The sequence below is a fragment of the Tupaia chinensis genome, unplaced genomic scaffold (genome assembly GCF_000334495.1).
Source record: "Tupaia chinensis unplaced genomic scaffold, TupChi_1.0 Scaffold000361_2, whole genome shotgun sequence".
Taxonomy (NCBI): domain Eukaryota; kingdom Metazoa; phylum Chordata; class Mammalia; order Scandentia; family Tupaiidae; genus Tupaia; species Tupaia belangeri.
This window is the reverse complement of record NW_006159858.1, coordinates 2754000-2776269: the sequence shown is the minus strand read 5'-3', so window position 1 is coordinate 2776269 and position 22270 is coordinate 2754000. Positions and strand designations below refer to the sequence as shown.

The 22270-nt window shown below is 42.7% G+C and overlaps 1 protein-coding gene across 1 annotated transcript in view; it reads right to left on the bottom strand.

The window, feature by feature from the left end:
• The window catches only part of LOC102484619 (aldehyde oxidase 2), a 111534-nt gene extending 93881 nt beyond the window's left edge, over positions 1-17653 (bottom strand). The window contains exons 1-7 of the mRNA XM_006152997.3: positions 17509-17653; positions 13960-14026; positions 12235-12328; positions 10861-10969; positions 8708-8834; positions 6198-6259; positions 1927-2016 (exon numbers count right to left, since the gene is read on the bottom strand). Of these exons, the coding sequence (XP_006153059.1) occupies positions 1927-2016; positions 6198-6259; positions 8708-8834; positions 10861-10969; positions 12235-12328; positions 13960-14026; positions 17509-17562 (603 nt within the window). The 5' untranslated portion in view covers positions 17563-17653. The remainder of the gene's footprint in view (positions 1-1926; positions 2017-6197; positions 6260-8707; positions 8835-10860; positions 10970-12234; positions 12329-13959; positions 14027-17508) is intronic.
• Positions 17654-22270: the final 4617 nt, after the last annotated feature.

Below are 22270 nucleotides of genomic sequence, written 5' to 3'. Positions count from 1 at the left end.
CAATCTGACTTTATGGTTTAATAACAATAATGACTGGTTATTCATGTTTACATTCCAAGGGCTCTGACATATAGAAATAATTTTTAAAATCTTCATAATAATTGTATAAACAAAGGAGATTATCTTTATTTACCCGTTAGGAAACTAAAGCACAGTGAAAAGTTACCCATACTGTAATCCTGTCTGAATCAGATCTGTTTTAGCTTTGGAAAACTCTTATTGCCGAAAACATTCTGGAAGAGGTTAAAAAAAAATGGAGAGAGCACGCTAGGTTGCCAGGGTTAGAGAAGAGAGCGCAGTGGAGAAAAGGATATGAAAACCTCAGAGGTAGACAGAACTGGGCTCACTCCCATCTCGGCACTCTGACCTTTTCAGTAAAACCTCTCTAAAGATTAAGTGGAAATAGCCCATATTGTGAAGGCTAATTGTGATAATTAGGTGAAATGGCCTGACATTTGGCCAAGGCTTCTACTTTTTCTATCTTTCTGAGGTCTTTCTAGGTTCCAAAAGGGAAACTTGTAATTGTTCCTTGTATAGGTTCTTAGTAGGGCTACAGACGAGGTGCTGCAGGCCAGAATCTGTAATGATCAGTGTTTGTGTCAGTTAGAATGAGAAGTATAAGCAGTGCCTGGGGGCAATCATGTGGTGTATCTAAAACCTAGAAATAAGGTTGTGGTGAGAATTAAAATGTAAAACAAACCCAGTGAATCAAAGCTGAGAAATCAAAGCTCCCTAAATAAGTTCTTGGCCAAGACTTAGCTACCCAAATGGAAGCTATTAACATGGTTTAAAGAGAAGGGAGAGACACTTGGCCATTCAGCAGGTCCACCCTGCCTGGAAGAGAAGGGTCATCCATGGTGCAAATGATCTGCGTCCATTCTCACCAAGAAACCATCTCATTATACTTTGTCTTCCATGTGTGTTTTCCTGTCAGGAAAGCTTGTGTGGTTCATCCTTATAGGAAAAGGTCATCGTAAGATCCACTTTCTAGTTGCGTTTGTCTTTCTAAAGAAATATTGGGGCACTTTCTTGTTTAATTATCATGTTCTTCTGAGTTTGGTTAAAGTGAATCCAATGGTCCTTAGAGCCCAGTCCTTGTTCAAATTGAATTACCAAGACCACAAAATTGAGAACTGACTTTGGAATGGATGACCCAACCAAGGTCCTGATCTATGGAGCCATTGCAAGGTAGGGTGTAGCCCACCTCGCTTATTTCCATTGCTGGCCTTCTTCACACTCAAATAAGGTAAAACCTCTCTAAAGATTAAGTGGAAATAGCCCATATTGTAAAGGTTAATTGTGATAATTAGGTGAAATGGCCTGACATTTGGCCAGCGGGATGAATGAATGGCAAAAAGGTAGGTCTAAAATACATGAGGGGAATGAGGTGTGTAGTGTTCTTTAAGCCAGCTCTCTTCTCTGATTTCCTTTTCTGTAGGGAGCTGGTTTTCTATTTTTCCCTGTGTTCCAACCTCTCTAAGTAATTCCTTTAAGAATTTGTCAGTGGGTCTCTTTTGGAAACTGCTATCTCTCAGAGAGCAAAGTCAGAGACTGGAAGGCCTAAGGCTGGACTTCCTGGCTGTGAGGCCACTTGCCAAGTGACTTTGGGAAATTGCAGCGCCCTCTTTCCGAAGAACAGGAGATGCAGTGATAGAAGATGACTCTGTGAGTGGGGCACGTAAAGAAATCCATTTCTACCTCAGTGGCAGAGGTGTTTTTTTCTTTTGTCTGCGTGGATTCTGTTTTCCTATTGTTTCAGCCTTCCAGACCAGTAAGGCTCAGCTCCCAGATCAAATGCGTTTTACAAATGCATGTACTTGGGACAGTTGTAAGTTGAGAATGGCCATTAAAACTAACAAGCACTGGTCCAGCCCTGGGTTACGTGAAGCAGTGCATAAGCGGTACAATACACAAACAGGGACTCACGTCACTTTTCCTGTCGAGTGAGGAAGAATCATTCTCTCCTTGATCCAGACAGCATTTTCCTGTTTCTTTCTGCTGACAGCCATTGGACTCCTAAGAAGGTGAGATGCCTTACATTATAAACTTTTTAGAGTCAACCTCATACCCTAGTGGTTAAGGGAGACAGTTCCCACGTGGCTGACCATGGTTCAAATCCTATGTGTGCGTGCCCAAAATTCTGACAGGATGGAGAAATGGAAGAGAAAGGATTGTGGCATGACCAAGAATGCTTCCTCTCTCTGTGTCTTTTTCTCTCTGGGAAGTGTGTGCACCTTCTGGCAATTAAAGAAAAACAAGAACTACTTTATACTAAATGGACATAAGCTCTGAAAGGTTTGCCAATTTTAAATAAGACCAGATTTTTTTTTTAGCCACTTTTGGTAGTTTCTGTGGGGACAGGGATAGCCATGATGTCTTTCTTTCTTTGTTTTATTAATTTTTTTTTCCAGAGGGTGTAGGTGTTTGCCGGAGAGAGACAGAAAAACAGAGAGAAAGAGAGAGAGAGAAAGTAACCCCATGGGGCATGGTCATGCTGCAAATCCTTCTCCTTCATTTATTCATTCTGTTGAGATCTTAGGCAGGCATGTACACACACCTGGCTTGTTTTTCAAGTCACTGAGTCTGGGACTTGAACTGAATGGTTGGCCATGTGGGAGCTAGTTCCCTTAACCACCAGGCCATGAAATTGGCCTTAGTTTCATTTTGAAAATAAATGAATCCTGTAGACATAAAATAATATTATGATATATTTATATATATATATATATATATACATACACACACAAATACATACAAATACATAATATATAGTATAAAATAATGTAGACTATAAAGAAGAATGAAAGAAATCAACTATCATTACCCTATTCTACTGATGATATTTTGATAAAATATATATTTAGAATTGCACTACATTTATGTAGTATCTATTTATATAAGACATAGTTATAAACATTTTTGTTCATTATATGTGCAGATTTGCATACACATATCAATTTTTAAAGTTCATTCCTAGCAGTGAAATTAACTGATAAGATATTTTCCAGGACAATAATAATTTATCACCTCTAGTATATGTAAGATGCAACAACATTGAATATTATCATTCATATAGGGCCATAAGAAAAATAAAGAAAGAAAAAGAGAAAAAGTCATTTTGGTAACCAGATATTCCAGACTTTTGGAATCTCCATGTGTTTACTGGGAATGAGTTGACAATGAATTTTAAAGGAGGTTTCCATTTGCTAGGGCACTTTCATTTGCCATTTCCTTCAAATTACCTCTTGTATCTTCTTCCTCAAATAAGCTCTCCCACATATCTAGCAAAATACTTCCTTCCAGGTACTTCAGTTGTTTCTGCCCAATGGCCTCGAGCCACCACCTTCCTAATTCTAGCCAAGAAGCAAAGGCAGCGGGGCCAAGTAAGCAGCACTTCCTCTCTTACCCAAAGCTCTGAGAGCATCCACAATGGACCGTGAATCAGGAATAATGAAAAAAGCCCAGTCTTCTCTTGGCCTGGTATAAACCTGGTGAATTCCCTCTAGGACTGAGTTGCTTTCACCCTTCGTAGTCCCATAGACCCTACTGGCTGCATGTGCAGTGTCTGACCACACTTTTGCCTTTAACCTGAGGGTCTGTGCCTTGAAAGGTGGCTAACACCCACATCTGCAGGCAAAGAAGTTTCCTTTAACTTCCTTTATTGGTATATCCTAAGTGTTTTTCATATGCACCAGCAATTTGCAGGGCTTTCGATTTTACTTCTAGGTTTGTTGACTTTGGCTCCCTCTTGTGGTAATAAGAGTAGGGGACACACAGACATGGGTGACCTGCCTGGCTCTGGGCATGGGGCCACCTGCTGGCCCACTTTCAGGGTCATCTCAACAGTTTGTGGAGCTGAGGTAAGTAATACATACAAGCAAGGGCCCCAGCCTGTGGTCCGCTGCTCTTCTCTCCCCATCCTAGCTCTGTTCTGTACTGTGAGGGGCCTCAAGGACTGTGAGCACCCCAGCCTGAGTACCCTGACTGTCCAAGCTCCATCCACTTCCTTCATAAACAGTTGTTTGCTGGAGACCTTTGACCTTGGGGTACAGACACTGGCTGTTATAATCTGCCCAAGATGGCCTCAAGAAACAGGTTTAAGTTGGGACCAGCAGATGGTGTAATAGTTATGTTGCTGGACTCCCATGTGGTTGACTGCAGTTCGAGTCCCGGACCCGGCAGCTTGAAACCCACACTGGGCGCATGCGTGTGCACGTCCAAGATCCCGAGGGGAGAATGAAGGAGAAGGGATTGTGGTGTGGCCATCCACCCTGGGGGGAGGGTGTGATTTCTTGCTTTCTGTCTCTCTGTCTCTCCGATGAGCACACGTACCTCATAGTGAAAATCTCTCTTTAGAAAAAAGAAAGGAAAAAAGAAAGAGGCTTATGTTGGGTCTGGGAGTGGGGTCAGAGCATACATGGGGAATGCACTAGTCACCAAGGTCACCTTGGCCCATGGACTCCTGAGAATGGCTGGAGGAGGACCAAAGGGCCTTCTGAAGTACAAGGTCCCTCTTGTTTGGGTCTAAGGTATGCACTGTCCACATCCTTCTTGCTCTCAGTGCAGGGCCACAGACATATTTGTCTCATCTCCATGTGAAACACTATTCGATGCACTGTCCACATCCTTCTTGCTCTCAGTGGAGGGCCATCGGACATATTTGTCTGATCTCCACGTGAAACACTATTCATAAAGTCAACAACATCTTCATTAATAGTAGTAACTATAAGAGGTCTTCAAAAAAGCACATGGAGGAACCAGCAGTTAGCATAATGGTTATGTCACTGGACTTCCATGTAGTCGACTGGGGTTCGAGTCCTGGACCCGGTGACTTAAACTCATGCCAGGCACGTGTGTGTGCATGCCCCAGATCCTGAGAGGAGAATGGAGGAGAAGGGATTACAGCGTGGCCATCCCCCCCTGCAGGGTGATTTCTTGCTTTCTGTCTCTCTGTTTCTCTCTTTCTGGTGCGCGCAAGTGCCCTATGGCAAAAACCTCTCCAAAAAAACAAACAAACAAAAACCTCATGGAATAATTGAATTAAAGTATGAGTGTAGGGGCCAGCATGTGGCATGGTGGTTAAGGCACTGGATTCCCACATGGCCAACTGCAGTTTGAGTCCTGGACCTGACAGCTTGAAAATCTTGCTGGGAGTGTGTGCATATGTGCCCCAAATCCCAGGAGAAGAATGGACGATAAGGTATTGTGTGGTCGTCTCCCCTGGGAGGGTGATTTCTGACTTTCCCTCTCTCTTTCTCTCTGGCAAGTACACATGCCCTATGGCAGAAAATAAAAGTATGAATTTATTCTGGTGCAAAAAAGTTTTCAAAGTCATGCATAGTTTTCTCATAATATACATTTTCCACAAACTCTTGAAGACCCCTTAAAGTTGTCTTTTTTAAAAAATTGTGTCATATGGTGTCTGCATTTGCAAGAGGGAGAGAGAGAAAGTGAGAAAGCACCTCCAAAGGCAGAGAGGGTTGTGCTGCAACCCTTTCTAGTCTCTTCTCCTCCCAGGATGTTGGGCACACACATGCATACATATCCAGTGTGTTTTTCAAGCCACCATGTCTGGGACACAAACTGCACAGTCAGTCATGTGGGATTCAGCCTCCTCAACCAACCAAGCCATCGGCTGGCTCAAGTTTGTTGAACTCTAAGTGCCAAGTAAGACTTTGCTACATGCTTTATCTGTACTTTCTCCTTTGATCTTCACAAAAACCTAGTGAGGTCTTCTCATTTCATAGAGGAATCTCCCAGTCTTTTTGTACTTAGGGTGAATTTGGGGTTCCATTCTACGTATTCAGCTTCTCTTCTTCTACCTTCCCAGTTGGTTGGATTCTTGGGACTCACCTTGCCTCACCAATCAACTCTATTCTTTGCTTGTCTCTTGTGTTTGCTGGGGCCTCTTACCTGTTCTGTCCAGATGTCTCACTTAATTAGTCCTAGAAAATGTCTGAATAGCTGGTTAGATCACCTGACTTTCCTCTGCATATTTGATTAGACAACATTAAAGGTGGTGTAATGCTCACTCGATCCTCAACAAATAGCTTAAACTCCAGTGATTCAACTGGAAATAACTCACTTGATCTCTCTTACAGTCAATTAAGATAGTCTAAAATAATCCACTCCTCTGTGCCAGGCTTGACCAACTGTCATTCTGGCCCTGTATAGTGTCCCCACAGTCACCTACTCACCATGCAGAAGGTCCTTCCACCTGCCAGAATTGACCGATACCCAGTGCAACGGCAGAGGTTACCTAATCAGAGACACATTGTTGTCAGTAAGCTTTGTTTTCATTGATTTCTTTTGAAAGTTGAAATAGACTCAGATTTTCTTTCCAGGGTATTTTAATATCAGTCAATTTGAAAGTTGAAATAGACTCAGATTTTCTTTTCAGGGTATTTTAATATCAGTGTGACTGTTTAATGCTTTTTTCCTGTACTCAGAATCTATTTAGAATTATTTTTCTGACCACCTCAATTTTAGTCTCTGTCCTAAAGAATATGATAATTTAACTGGTGAGCTCACTCCCCCCCCCCTTCTTTTTTCAGTATTCTAAAGGGCATATATGAGAGAAAGAGAAATCACCCCCCAGGGGGATGGCCATGCTGCAATCCCTTCTCCATTCTCTCAGGATTTTGGGCACATATGTACATATGCCTGGCATGTTTTTAAGCTGCTGGATCTGGGATTTGAACCACAAAATCAGTCATGTGGGAGCCAGTTGCCTTAACCACCTGGCTGGCCCTAGTGAGCTCACTTTCATCCATCTATTAATTTATTCATTCAGTGTGTATCTGTTGAGAACAACTACATTTCATAATGGAGATCCTTGAAATAACCTATGGAAAATTTCCAAGGCAAAGGGTAATGGCTTGGTTAGTTTGTCAGTGGTGCCTCTCAATAGCTTTCAGGTTACTGCAGGAGACCTGAGCATATTTGCTAAAGATGCGGATCCCTGGCCCTGCTCTGACTTCATGAATCAGAGTTTTGGGTGTGGGCCCAGGAAACTGCGTGTAAGAGCTCTCTGCAGGCAGTTCCATTGCATGGCAAAGTTTGAGAACCTCAAACTTTATAAGGATGACATCTGGACAGGGAAGGAGGAGGAGGAACAACGTTCATCTGAGAAGGCTTCGAGAAGAAGCCTGGCTTGAAGGATGAGCAAACTATGGATCAGAGAGAGAAGGAGAGGGTGTACTGGGCTTTCAGGGCAGCATGAGCCAGTTGCAGAAGAGGAAATGTGTAGAGCAGAGTCAAAAGGGAGTTATGGAGAGAAGTGTGAGTTAGTGAGGCCAGTTGTCATACTTCTCTGCATGTTGGTGAGTGAGGTTAGGATTGGCCATGCTTTAGGGTTTAGGAGCTGCTGAAGGAGCTTGAATAGAAGGACCAAAGAAAGATGGGAATTTTAGATGACTTAATCTGATTTTCTGTATTGGAGGTGGGGAGAGGAAGAGAAGGAGAGAGAGAAAGAGAAGTCTACCAGCAGCTGGCAGCTTATACCACCCTCTGCCCCTCATCAGTCCTCAATCTAAGAATTTGTGAATCTAATACATGACTTGTTTAGGTATTGATGCCCCATTAATGGTGTTTACTAATCCTGGAAAAGGGATCTATTTATAAACTCCTTTTTAGTAACTTAAACCTATTGCAAAATTTCAAGGACTCTTTCATATGTGAAAGGCCCTCTTATGAGTGGAATTTGGTCTTCTGGAAAGATAGGTTGAATTCCTAACCCCTGGGACCTGTGGACATGACCTCATTATTATTATTAAAAAAAAAATGGTCAGAGGGTGCAAATGCTTTCCAGAAAGACAGAGCAAGAGGGTGAGGAAGAAGCACCCTGTAATGAGGCATGATCATGCCACAATTTCTTCTCTATTTCTTCATCCTTTTGGGATTTGGGGCAAGCAAACACATATGCCTGGCATATTTTTTAAGCCACCAGGTTTGAGATTCACACTGCACAGTTGGCCATGTGGGTGACAGTTCCCTTGACCACTAAGCCACAGGGCTGGCCTGAACATGACCCTATTTGGCAATAGGGTCTCTGCAGGTGTAACTGAGTTAGCTTTTCTTGGATTAGGGTAAACCCTACAGTGACTGGGCTATTACGATTATTAATGAGGTTAGGAGATTTGAGAGTTTTGTAATCCCATATAAAGAAGAGGGAAATCTGAACACAGACATACAGAAAAGGGAAGATGGGAAGGTGGACGCAGAGATTAGAGTGATGCATCACAAGTCAAGAAACACCAAGGACTCCTATCTATCACCAGAAGCTAGGAAGCTTCATGGGAGGGCCTTCGTCTAGTGCCTATATGGCCAGCTGACACCTCAATTCTAGACTGAAATCCTCCAGAACTGTGAGAGAGTAAACTTCTGCTGTAAGCCAACCAGTTTGTGGTAGTTTGTTAGGATAGCCCTAGGAAACTAATATCAGCCTCTAAGCAATCAAGTAAGTCACTGTATAGAGACATAGGGTGTCGAGTGGGTGCTGTGGTCCATGTGCAGTGCATTGGCTGCTCCAAGCTTATGCTCTAATCAGCAGGGGATAGCCTGGTATTTTCTCTGCTTCTGGGTGAACTGTAGCTGCTTTGGAAACAACCAAAGCAGGTACTCGAGTGGGGCTGGGATCGAGTGTGTAGCAGCCTGAAATCCTTCCCATCTGCCTTGGGTGGGTAATAGTTTTTAGAGTCAGACCGACCTCCCAGGGCTTCCATGAGCTGCTCTTCTGAGGGCTGGGGGTGATTCCTGAGCAGTGTGTACATGGACATCACCATCCCGGGGGTGCAGAATCCACACTGAGTCCCATGGCTCTTGGCAATCCTTTCCTGGAAAGACACAAGCATGGTCACAACCTTACCTTTCTGTTGCCACCAACTTTCACCAGAGCCCATAGCCAGGGGCTCCTTTGTCATGGTGGAGCCCACTCTGAGCAAATATTCCCCAGCCCTTTGATCAGAGCTTGCCAGTGTTCCTTTCTGTAGACTGCTCCTGGAAAAATCACCCAGATGATTATGCAATCATTATAATCACCTCCCAAGGTCAAGTGCTCAAGTCTCTCTAACTGGGAATTACTTCTCACTCCCAGGGTGAGAAAAATTCTCCAGAAATCAATAATTATAAGGAGAGGGTATATAAGTTTTCATGAACACCTCCATATCATGCGTGGCTTAGCCCTGACCATGAAGCTACCTTCTTTGATCAACATGGATACTGTTGATCTCACTTGGCTTTCATCTTTCAATTACTCCGTGGGTGAGAAGTAGGGAATCAAGGAGACGGGAATGCAAAATATATAAGAAACAAGAAAGGAAAAATGATTTGTTGATGATAACATGTATAGTAAGATTATTGATTTAACAAATATACAGTGTATTCTGGATGGGGAAATCTCATTTTGTATGCTGTACTGATGTACAGTGAATGAATGTAAAATAAATAAATAAATAAATAAAATTACGATGTGTTAGCGCACAGGGAGCTCTACTTCCCAAAGTCCAAGCTTTTGCTCTGTGTCTTAGACCCTTGAAACCATGGTCCACGAACCAGCAGTACTAATTCCCACGGGAGCTTGTAGGAAATGCAGAGTCTGCTGCATTGTTTGACTCCTGCTCCAAACATTCTAACCCACAATCTGCATTTTTAATACCCCTGGGTGATTCTTAGGCACATTAAAGTTTTGTAAGTCCTGTTTTAGATTTTGGAATGGAATCTAATCCTAGGATTGGGTTTATCAGCCCTATTGTGACCTCTGAGTAGACTCTATTAGACTCTGCTGGATCCTTTCCCTTCGTTGACCTTGGAACTGATTCTCACGTAGTTAAATCCAGAGACCCTCTGGGCTCCTTCGGCCTAGAAAGGACCCAATGTTGGTCCCCTTGGCCCTGTGACATCCCCCCCTCCCCAAATCCTGTGACTTACAGAGGAATTGATGTGTTTTCTAACTCTACCAATGCATGTCACATTGCTCTTGGATCCAGTTTCCTTGTTCCAGCTTAGGCTGATGTTTGCAGAAACTTTTGTTTTCATGCTGTGGTAAAATCAGTTTATACTCAATTCATTTGGTTTTGATTATAGTCTCAGGATCTCTGTCCCACAGCAAATAATCCTGAGTTGTATTTGGTTAGTCTCAGAAACATTTCACTCTATACATAATATTCTTTGTGCATATCTATTCCAGACCATAGTCCAATAAGCATTAGTCTATGTTTCAGTAATACTGCTTATCATTCAAGTAGGAAAAGTAAGAAAAAATATTATTTAGTAAAATGTGAACAGATTTCCAGGTTTTAAAAAAAATCTATTAACAGCTGTTATTATTCTGATTAACATGCATCCAAGTTCCTACTTACTGACCACAATCTAGAAACCTCAGGCAGTATGCAGGGGTGGGAGGTATGTTCAAAAAGTTCATAGAAAATGCATGTTATGAATAAAGTATGCGTGGATTTTTTTGTACCAAATTTTGCACCAAAATGAACCTGTATTTTTTTTTTTAAGAATTTTTTGCTACAGGGCTTGTGCATTTGCCAGAGAGACAGAAAGTGAGAAATCAGTCCCCTGCCTCAGGGAAGGGTAGAAACACCATAATCCATTCTCCCTTATTCTCTTCTTGAGATTTTGGGCATACAAGCACACATGCCTGGCATTTTTAAGCTGTTAGGTTCCAGGACTCAAACTGCAGGTAACTATGTGGGAGTCTAGCAATGTAACCATTAGGCCACCTATTGGTTCCTGAAATCATATTTTAATTCCATATTTCCACCATCTTTTTGAAATTCCCTCATACAGTCAACACAGAATTTGGTAAAAGGATAAAAGTTTTGAAGTGAGAAAATTAGGCTATGGTCTTACCTGTACAGGGTGAAGCCTAGTTTTGATGCTTCCAACACCTTCCACAGTGGTGACAGCAGCCCCGTGCAGAGAGCAGATGGGCACCAGGCATGCAGTGACTGAGAAGTGTCTTTGTGTGAGAAACACAAGGAAAATCAAGAGGAGTGACATGGATTTGTCTCATGAGAAACTTGGAACCAAGAAGGGCAACAAAAAACCTCCAAAGCTTATCAGTCAGCCCAAGGGATGGGGAACTAGAGGATAGGCAGAGAAGATGAGTTTGAGGTCCTCTTTTCTGACTCTGTGCACCTCTAATAACTGGGCAAGCATCCTGAACTTTAGAAGAAACTTCTAAGCCCAAAACAGACCCACTTAGGAATAGGAATGGATTCACGTTAGTAGGAATGTGGTTGGCTTTCAACTAGTGTTCTTGGGACATTGACCTAATAACAAGCAAAAGGCACACTTACATCTTTTTCCCAGATGTGCACATTATTTATTTATTTATTTATTTGCTTATTAATTTGAAACTTTATTGATAAGATCATTTGGTAATGTTGGATGACCATGTTCTAAAGCTACCTCTTGATTTATTGGGCCAATGGTTCGGAAGAAGCCCAAGTTCTAGAATCTGGCCATTAAGTAAAGGCTGAAATTATAGCCTGGGTCCTTAATCTGCATGGTTGATCCAGCCCACAGTTGAAACAGCACTGTCTTGAGAGACAGCAAATGTGGGTTTAAGTCCTTGTTCTATAGCTTATTAGTTGACCTTGAGCAAGTCACTTGACTTAGAGCCTCAATTTCCTCATTTGTAAGATGAGTGATTGGCCTAAATTGGGGTTTTTATACCTAGGGTGCATAGATGGATCTCGAGAGGTCCATGATCTCCCGGAAATGGCATGGAACATGTAATTAGTTTGTATATGATCTCAGTAGATAACCCACCTCTGTTATTGGCTTGCTTTATTTTTTATTTTATTTTATTTCTTTTTGGAGAGGTTTTCCCTATAGGGCGCATGCGCTCGCCAGACAGAGAGAGAGAGAGAGAGAGAGAGAGAGAGACAGAAAGCGAGAAATCACCCGCCAGGGGGAATGGCCACGCTGCAATCCCTTCTCCTCCGTTCTCCTCTCCGGATCTTGGGCACGCACGCACACGCGCCTGGCGTGAGTTTTAAGCCACCCGGTCCGGGACGTGAACTGCGGTCGACTACGTGGGAGTCCAGCAACATAGCCATTATGCTAACTGCTGGTCCCCTTTATTTTTTATTTTAAAAGTTTTTTTAGCAGTATCTAAGATTCAGAGACAGCAGAAATATAAAAATCTTTTTGAGTTGTGAGATGAAAGTTTAAGCCAGGCAAAAAAACAAAGCCCTCCCCTGGCTCCTGGGTGGATACCTTATCTTCCTGGACATGGGGTCATGCTTAGACACCATCACGGTGCAGGCGCCGCATCCTCCTCTGCCACAGGCATACTTGGTTCCTGTGAGACGTACTGGAAGACGGGCCGTCAAGGAAAAGATGCCAAAGTGGACATTTGCCTCCAGTCTCGCTGACTCCCTAGGGTGATGGAGTGAGCAAGGTCTCTGGGTACTGAGGTGCAGGTCTGAGAAGCCACTTTCCTGCTCCCAGTTCTTAGTAAAGGCCTCTCTTTACTGATCGTTAGCTGTGTAACACCGGATGTAACCTCTCCTTGACTGTTTTCTCACTTGCAAAGAGGGAGAAGTAGTACCAACTTTATCTTCACAGGCTTATTATATGTTTCTTGAAGAATAATGGATGTAAAGTTTTCAGTCATGTAATCAGAAAAGCTGAGTTAGCAACTCGGTGTCTTACTAGTTTTGCCCAGTGACTTGCATTGCTTGTGAAAGCCAATGAGGGAGTCTTGGGAGGAATCTTTTACCTTTGACTTCAGACCCCACCTTGTTTGGCCCAGGTCCAATCATAAATCTAGGCTCAGCTTCATCCCCTTTGCTTCGTTCATCCTTCTCCCTTGTTGTGGCCTGTTTTCATGCAATTTATGGAATTGGTTGTCATGGGTCTAGACTGGCTACAGGGACTTCGGAATCACAAACTATTGCTATTACTTTTTTTTTCTTTTCTTTTTTTCTCTCTTTCTTTATTTATTTTGGAGAGGTTTTTTGCTATAGAGCGCGTGCGCTTGCCAGACAGACAGAGAGAGACAGAGAGACAGAAAGCGAGAAATCACCCTCCAGGGAGGATGGTCACGCCGCAATCCCTTCTGCTCCATTCTCATCTCAGGATCTTGGGCACTCATGCACACGCGCCCAGTGTGAGTTTTAAGCCACCGGGTCCGGGATGCGAACCGCGGTCGACTACGTGGGAGTCCAGTGACATAGCCATTATGCTAACTGCTGGTTCCCTATTGCTATTACTTTTTAAAAAATTTATTTATCTAAATTAAATCATAATCTCAAATGCTTATCAAACAGGTAGTGTAAATTAATAGAGCAAAGAAAGGGGATTTTTATTTTTTTAAATATGTCATTTCCTAATAGTCAAACATTAACAACTAATTGAAAATAATGTGGGCCTTTTAAACAAAACTTAGAAGCTGATTTCACCAATTTGCAATTTCTGTCATTTATTTCTGTATTTATTTTGGCATCTTGAGAGTTCTATCAGATTTACCAATTCAAATATGTCTGCCACTGTGAAGCTCTATATTTTAGAATATAAAAAGGTGGGGGGAAATCTGGGGTAGGAAAACAAATGCAGGGCAAGGAAATCCTTTCTAATGACACATGTTCTCACTGTATCTAGAGAATTTGGTTTCCTGAAAGGGCAGGGCACATGTAACCCAATCCTCTATTACCTAACTGCCCCCGTGGGAACCTGGAAATACCCCAGGGAGTAACTAGTGCTCAAGTAGGAGCTTAGCATCTATTTCACTGTTATTATCAGACTCAAGAAACTCCGGGTAAACTTCATCCTCTCCAAAATAACTCAGTTAACCCAATATCCTTAAAACCATTCTTTGCTGAAAACAAAGAGCAAAGGGCAGAGGAGGAAGAGGGTTGACAGAATGGAGACATTTGATTGTCATAATTATAGCTGGCCTAAGTTTGAAGGCAAAGATAGGCATGGCCAGGACTTTGATAAAAAGGGTCCGGTTTTTTCGTAGGAAGTTCAGCAGAGTCACTTCCGGGTCTGCATTCCTTTCTATCACCTGTGTTGGAAACAGGAGATTATTAAGGGGATTGAATCAGTGATCTGGTGGAAAGTCTGTTCTGACCTGTTTGATTTAGGGATTAGGATACAATCTTAGGTGTGGTCTTATCTGTACCTGTTTTTCAGTGCAAATAACTTTACGGTAAACAACTTTCACATACATGTACAGAGCAGGAGGCTCAGATAGAGTGTGGCAATGATGCTATCATATGTGGTTAAAGCTGGGAACCACTGCTATGTGAAGAATCCCTTAAGAGGGATTGTTGAAGGTGTGTTCTTTATTTTTAATAATCTCCAGAGGATTTGTGTGCTCACCAGAGGGAGTTAGATAGGTGGGAGAAAACACTCCCCAATGGGGCATGGCCATCCTCCATCTCGGAGAAAACACTCCCCAATGGGGCATGGTCATCCTCCATCTTTCCATCCTGTTGGGATTCTGAGCATACACACACCTCCATGTGTTTCAAGTCACCAGGGCTGGAATTCAAACTGGTGATCAGCTGTGTGAGATCCATCTTCTTTAACCACAGGCCATGGGGCCCTCCTTGAAGTTTTATGTTTTATATTTGCTCTGCTATTTTTGTGGAATCTTCCAACTTGGTCTTTTGTCTTGAAATATTTCAAGTTTGAGAAGGACTTGGAGTGTGTGTGTGTGTGTGTGTGTGTGTGTGTGTGTGTGTGTATGTGTAGAGTCCAGTAGGGAGGGAAGCTGAGTTTCTCCCATGGCACTGCTGAGATCCCTCTGGTGGGGAATACATTTGATAACATCAGGGGTCTTAAGAATTGGTGATGAGAGAAGGATGTGGGAAGACCTGCTGTCATCCCGAAGAGGTCCTGGAGCTGCCTGGCCAGCAGAGGACTGGTGATGAGCCTTGGTGATTCAACTCAGGATCCAGGGTGACTGATGAAACACTAGAATTTTCCTTTCCATCCCCTTAAAAAGAGAGCACTTTAGCACTCAAAAGTCATGAGACCTTCTTTGGTGTTTCCTTTTCATTTGCTTATTTTTGGATGTTTCCTTTGACTTTGTCTTGGGGTGTTCTGCAAATAGCTCTAGCTATTATACTGAGTTAGAGGAAAAAAAATGTATGTGGGCCCTCCATGTTAGGGTCTGCCTTTTTCCACAAAAGGAAGACATCAACTTTTATAACCTTCAAAGAATTAAAAACTATAGGAACTGAGATCTCCAAGCTGAGATGTCAAAATTTGACTACTTTCTGGATCTATAGGGGACTCTTAATGATAAAAGAAGTCCTCTTCTCTCTACCCTTACTCTCACCTCAGATCTGTTAAAAACATTTATTGAGGGGACCAGCAGGTGGAGCAGTGGTTAAAGCACTGGACTGTCACGTGGTCAACTGTGGTTTGAGTCTTGGACCTGAAGGCTTGAAACTCATGCCAGGCGGGTGTGTGTGCATGCCCAAAATTATAAGAAGACAATGGAGGAAAAGGGATTGCGGAGTGGTCAGCCTTGCTGGGAGGGCTATTCCTCACTTTTTCTCTGTCTCTCTTCAGCAAGAGCACACGAACTATGGCAAAAATTTTTTTTAAAAAATTTATTGAAAATGCAGCTGGGTAGCATTTTTATTATTGTGAATAATAACAATAATCATAATAATAAAATGATGACTTCTACACCTACCGCGCATGTCTATTTCTCCTAACCCTTGACTCATTTTCTGTTTGGCTACAGCTACTTCAGTCTGGGATCATGACTCAGAAGGGATGTGGAGCAGAAAGTAGAGAAGGAATGTCTTGTGACATTTGAGTCTCCAAAGCCTAGGCCAGTGGAACAAGCAGGTTGGAACTCACTTCACAAATGATGGCTTTGAAAAAAACATATGGAAGTTGCTGGTCAGAGAGATGGTACAGGAGAGAGTTAGAAAGGAAATGGTGAGTTCTGAGAGGCTCTATAATCTATCTCCTTTCTTGGGTCAAGTCCTAGGGTAGGGCGGACATGACCAAACTCTAATTAGGGCTTTGGAGTCAGAGGGCTGAGGGGCCCTGGAGAAGAAGGCAAGACTCCAGAGAAGCTGTGTGTCCTGGGAGCTACAGAATGGTTTGCTTGACAGATAAAGATTTGTGAGAGAAAGGGCCTGGTGAAGGCACTGAGGGTTAACTAGTGGCCTGCATGGATTGATAGTGAGGACCAGAAAGGAAGATGCCAGGGAAAATTGGATCCCTGCCCCTGTCATACAGGTTTCTCTTGGAACTTAGATGCAACCCAAGGAAAAGGGGAGGGGGGGACTCCAGTCAACTGTAATTACATTCTTCAATTCTGTACTAAGAGGTCTTCAAAAGATTCTTGGGCAATACATATTTCAAAAAAAGTAGGCATGGATTTCAAAAATGTTTTATACCTGGGACCAGCAGTTAGCATAATAGCTGTGTCGCTGGACTCCCGTGTAGTTGACTGTGGTTTGAGTCCCGGGCCTGGTGGCTTAAACTCACACCAGGTGTGTGTGTGTGTGCGTGCCCAAGATCCTGAGAGGAGAATGGAGGAGAAGGGGTTATGGCATGGCCATCCTCCCTGGGGGGGGATTTCTCGCTTTCTGTCTCTCTGTCTCTCTCTGTCTTTCTGGTGAACGCACGCACCCTATAGCAAAAACCTCCCCCCAAAAAGAAGAAAAAATGTTTTATACCAAAGTGAACTTGTAATTTAATTCCATTTTTCTGTGATTTTTTAAATTGCAAGAGTATATGTGTGCTTGTGAGAGAGAGAGAGAGAGAGAGAGAGGGAGAGAGGGAGAGAGCACCCTCCCTCCATGGGTGTGATCATTCCACAATTCCTTCTCCTCCATTTGTTTATCCTGTTGGGATTTTGGACATACATACACACATGTAGTATGGTTTTTTTTTTAACACACATGTGGTATGTTTTTCAAGCCACCAGGGCTGGGACCCAAACTGTGGTAAACCATATGGAATCTACTCCACTGATCCTTCCCTGAACTTTTTGAAGTCTCTTCTTATAATGGGAACTCAATAAAACAATTAAACTGTTAAGCTGAAAAAAAAATTTTAAAAGCTCTATTTCTTATCCTTTGGAATTTGAAGATCAAGGTATGTTGTTGGACAAAGTGTTTCCATGTATGGGGCCCAACATTAAATACTTTTGAGCACATAGGGGGTTCTATCTATGAGAGAGGCAGCTTTCTTTTCATCTTTACAGTAACCTAGAGTAGATTTTAAGGACGAGGTCTCTGAGGCTCAGGGAGGTGAAATAACATGCATGAAGGTACACAGTAGGGGCAGAGCTGGAGTGGAACCAGCGGACACTAAGGTATGTTCCATTACCCACATTCCCAGCAGCTGAACCCTGACTGAGGGGGAAACAGGCCAACTTATCATGGGTTCCTAGTCCCTGACTTCTTGCCTTCAGTTGGAAGGGGCTCACCCCAAATAGGCCACAAGAGCTCCCCTTGAGCTAGTGGTTTCCTGCTGCCTCTCCAAGCCACAGTAGTAACAGCCAACACTTACCTTCCTCCCATTCACAAAGAAAAGCAACTCATCCGATCGCGATGGGTAAGGCATTGCACCTGCAGATAGGCTTTATCTCAGTTCTAGGTGGGGATGCTCTGTACCAGCAGCAGAAATGAGCAGAAGAGATTTAGGTCCAAGCAACTGGAATCTCTCCCTGCATAGAAGCAGGTGACTTGAAGTCTCAGAGAGGAGGACAGGAGGTAGGGACTTCCTTGCCTCGTGGCTGTTTATGTCTAGGGCACTTGCACAGTCTGGCCTTGTAACTTGAGCTTCATTCTGCCACCCACCAATCCTGGCTTCAAAGCTGGTTCTGTACACAGCCCACACCCCTTCTGGCTTTTTCTGAAGTTTGAGGAAGTCAGTATGAAAATTGTAAACAACAATTTAAGCTTAATCCCTCTCTGCGTTACTGCCTCAGCACCAGGAACATATCCTGGATGCGTTTCAGTTTTCCCAAAGACAAAGTGAGACTTCTCATTTTCTTCAACATTTTTTCTCATTCTAGCTGAAAAATGTCTCCTCATAGGAAATCAAATGGACAAGTCTAGTTGTGCCCTAGTTCAAGTGGAGGTGTAGGGTGCCTTTTACTTACTCCTTACTCCCAGGATTATTCTATTGGAGGATTGTAATCTAGACAAGGCAGCCACAGTACAGATAAGTAAAAGAGGCCCAGAGAGGCTAGATTGATAGCTTAGAGTAGCTCAGAAATAGGTGGCAAAGCAGGAACTAAAACCAAGATCTCCTGGGTTGTGACTCTCATAAGCATACAGACAAAATTCTTGAGAAAAAGAAAAATAATACTTAATCAGCCTGAAAAACTCGATTAGATATTTATAGATAAAATCAAGCAGTTCTTTTTCTTTCAGCTAAAGAATGTCTGATGGGACCAGCAGATGGCATAATGGTTACGTCGTGGGACTCCCATGGAATTGACCATGGTTCAAACCCAAGATCTAGAGAGGAGAATGGAGAAGGGACTGTGGCATGGCTGACCCCCGTACTTAATCAGCCTGAAAAACTCGATTAGATATTTATAGATAAAATCAAGCAGTTCTTTTTCTTTCAGCTAAAGAATGTCTGATGGGACCAGCAGATGGCATAATGGTTACGTCGTGGGACTCCCATGGAATTGACCATGGTTCAAACCCAAGATCTAGAGAGGAGAATGGAGAAGGGACTGTGGCATGGCTGACCCCCGTGGGGGGTGGGAGAATGGAGAAGGGACTGTGGCATGGCTGAACCCCGTGGGGGGTGATTTCTTGCCGTCTCTCTGTCTCTTTCTGTCTTTCTAGTGAGTGCACACACCTTATAGCAAAATATTTCTTTTGAGTGCACACACCTTATAGCGAAATATCTCTTTAAAAAAATGTCTGGGACTTGGCCTCCTGTATGAACGAGTGAGGCAAGTAGCTGTTTTTGTATCTGGTGTCAGGGAAGGTGACCAACCTTTCTCTTGGCCAACACTTCCTTCATGAGTTTGTAAAGCCCAGCAAAATCATTGGAACCAATCCTTTGTCTTAAGATGACCACTTATCGTGTGACAAGTTTCAGCTAAAGTAGCACATCGCTGGCACATTCTTGACTTGGCTAATGGAGGAAGGTTATCTTTCCCCCTTGGTCCACCTGTAGCCTTAGGATCCTACTCACCACAGAGCTATTCTGGAAAATACTCCTAATCAAGTGGAGTTGGCAGCTTCACATTTCTTGACAATTCTAAAGCCTAGGCCCTCAGACATACCAGTTTTCAGATGCCATGGAGGTATTTATGCACATGTCCAAGTGTTTGAATTGTATGTGGATATTTCTCAAGTACTAAAAAGTTGCTGACTACATCTACAACAGTTTCATGAGAGGAGAAGTTGGAGATCACTGTGATTAGGTAGGATGTTAAGATCAGCCTTTTGATCATATCATTACTGCTCAGAAACCCCAGGAACTCTCTGAGGCTTGGAATGTAAGCTCCAAACCCCGAGCCCAGTGTGTAAAGTCTTCCACAACCTATCCCTGCTTCTGGCCTTGGACTGTCTTGTGCTTCAGAAGAAATCTCCTTCTCTTGCCAAACTGCTATTCTCACTGTCTTTATTCTGCTTAAGCTTGGACTTTCTCTACTTACAGGCTTCTAGTGGCCTTCTCTTACTTTGGCAAAGCCCCACACACTTGCCATGGAGGCCCCATGGGATGGGCCCTGCCCAGCTCTTTGAGTTTATTTTCATTTAACTTTCTCTTTGTTAATACTCTCTGCCACATTGACCTTTCTGCTTCTTGAATGTGTTCAATTCTTTTCTGTCTCAGGACCTGGTACATGCTGCTTACTCTAATTAATCCTAAGAGTTTGGCATGGCTGGTACCCTCTTGTTATTTGGGACTAAGCTCTCCCCTGAGCACCCAGTCATGTTAAAATTTATTTTTTTATTTTATATATTTTTAAAAGAATTATTTTTATTTAACTTTATGCATTTATTTATTTATTTTTAATTTGGGAGGTACAGAGTGAGAGAGAAAGGGAAAATGAGAAAGAAAGTAGCCAGGCCCGGAACTCAAACCATGGTCAGCCATATGGGAGTCTAGCACCCTTAATGACCACGACACCTGCTGGCACTGTTACGATTTTTTTTTGAGGGGGGAAATCCCTGGGTTCAGGGACTTTGTTTTGTTTATGGCTGTATTTTCAGCAACTGGAAAAGTGATTGTCATTTAACAGACACTAAAAAACCTATTATAACATTTTTATTCATCTATCTCTCCTGAGAGAGAGAGAGAGAGCCCAAACAGGGTCTTCATATCATACTCTACCCTTAGTCTCAGCCAGCCTGGATCATGCCATGCTCAGGTTCCCAGCATGCTCAGGAAGATCTAGGGATGTAAGCCAAGACCTTTCCCACACAAATCTGGTGTGTTACTGCTGCATCACCACCTGGCTCTAAAAGCCAGCGCGATTAAATGGTTCAATGAATTGGACTTCTTGTGAACTTTACATCTAAAAATGATTTGTTATTTACATCCCATAATTGTACATTTCATATTTACTCACTCTCTCCACTGCAGTATAAGCTCCATGAAGCCAGGGACGTTATAATATTGGGTCTATGCAAAAATACATCATGGCTTTTCCAACAACCCAACATTTCCATTCACCCACTGCATCCCCAAAGCCCAGAATGGTGCCTACCACAGAGTACACGCCCAATAAGTGTCTGTTGTGTGACTGTAGAAGATTGTCCCATGACTGCAGTGATGTCCCATGACTGTGCCTGCCCCACTGTGGTTGTTCTCCTTCCCTCTTCAACTACCATCAGAAAGCAGTAGTGCCAAACCTCTCCTCTCCTTTCCCTGAATTTCAAAGTCCCTGCAGATCCAACCAACTGCTTCTTCACTTTTCACTTAATAAGCTAGGAACTGGGAAAATAATCTCCAATCTTCCACTATATTTTTTTAAAAAGAATTATTTTATTTAACTTTATTTACTTATTTTAATTTGACCAGAGAGAGAGAAGGAAAGTGAGAAAGCAAGCCGCCTGGTCTGAGACTTGAACCATGGTCAGCCATGTGGAAGTCCAGTGTCCTTAACCACCACGTCACCTGCTAGCCCTTCTACCACTAATTAACTGTCCTAATTTTTGTCTTAGTCCATTTTTGCATTGATAACAGAAATACCTGAGCCTGGGTGATTTTATGAAGAAGAGAGAAGTTTATTTACAAACTAAAAATTCTGGTGGCTGGGAAGTCTAAAGGCCTACACCTATGGCATGGATGATAGAAGCACAGAGGATGTGATGTGCATTCAGAGAGAGAGAAAGAGAGAAAGAGAGAGAGAGAGCAAGCTGTAGGTTTTCTCCTTTTTGTGGTCATCAGTTCTCATGAGAACCATATTAGAATTAGACTTGATGTCTCACGTCTCTTGAGACATCATTAATCTACTTACGATGTCCCCTCCATGATGCAATCACCATGAAACAATTGTTGTCCGCTAGATCTCACCACCTCCTAACATCAAATTCCAAAACATAAAACCTTGAGGGACAAACCATTATCAAAATCATAACAATCTGCCCTTGGCCTCCAAGGTTCATTTTCTTTTTTTCTAAAAAATTTTCCAGAGGGCACGTGTGCTTACTAGAGAGAGAGAGAGAGGGACAGCGAAAGGAAAACTGACAAAGCACCCCACCTGGGGCAAGCTCTTCTCCTCCATTTCTTCCCTCTTTCAGGGTTTTGAGCACACACATACACACACAGTGTGTTTTTTAAGCCACTAGGTCTGAGACTTGAATTGCATAGTTGGTCATGTGGGATCCAGCCACCTCACCCACCACATTATGAGCTGGCTTGATTTGATTTTCCCCGACTTATAAAATACAATCTTTTCAATGTGCATGTCTCATTTTCCCAATGAAGTAATAGGTTTCTAGAAGTTAGTTAGCTACTTGTATCTCCTACCATGGTCAGTATGAAGGACAACTTGTTCTTTGTAGGGGTTAATATATCCTCAACTTATGGCCTAGAATACTTTAAATAAAGGAGACATTAGTGAGTTATTCATTCATTCAGTAGTTATCGAGCATCTGGCTTGTACCAGACACTTGGCTAACTGTAGAGGTACAGCAGGAAACAAGATTTACAAGTTTTCTTTCTCTTGAGTATCATTTAGTAAGACAATTAACATGAGATTAATGCTTATGACAAGCATGGAACAGAGAAATCAGCCTTGTTTTGAGAGCAGAGATCCATTCTTCCTTGAGAAGGAACATTTAGGCCTGGAAGA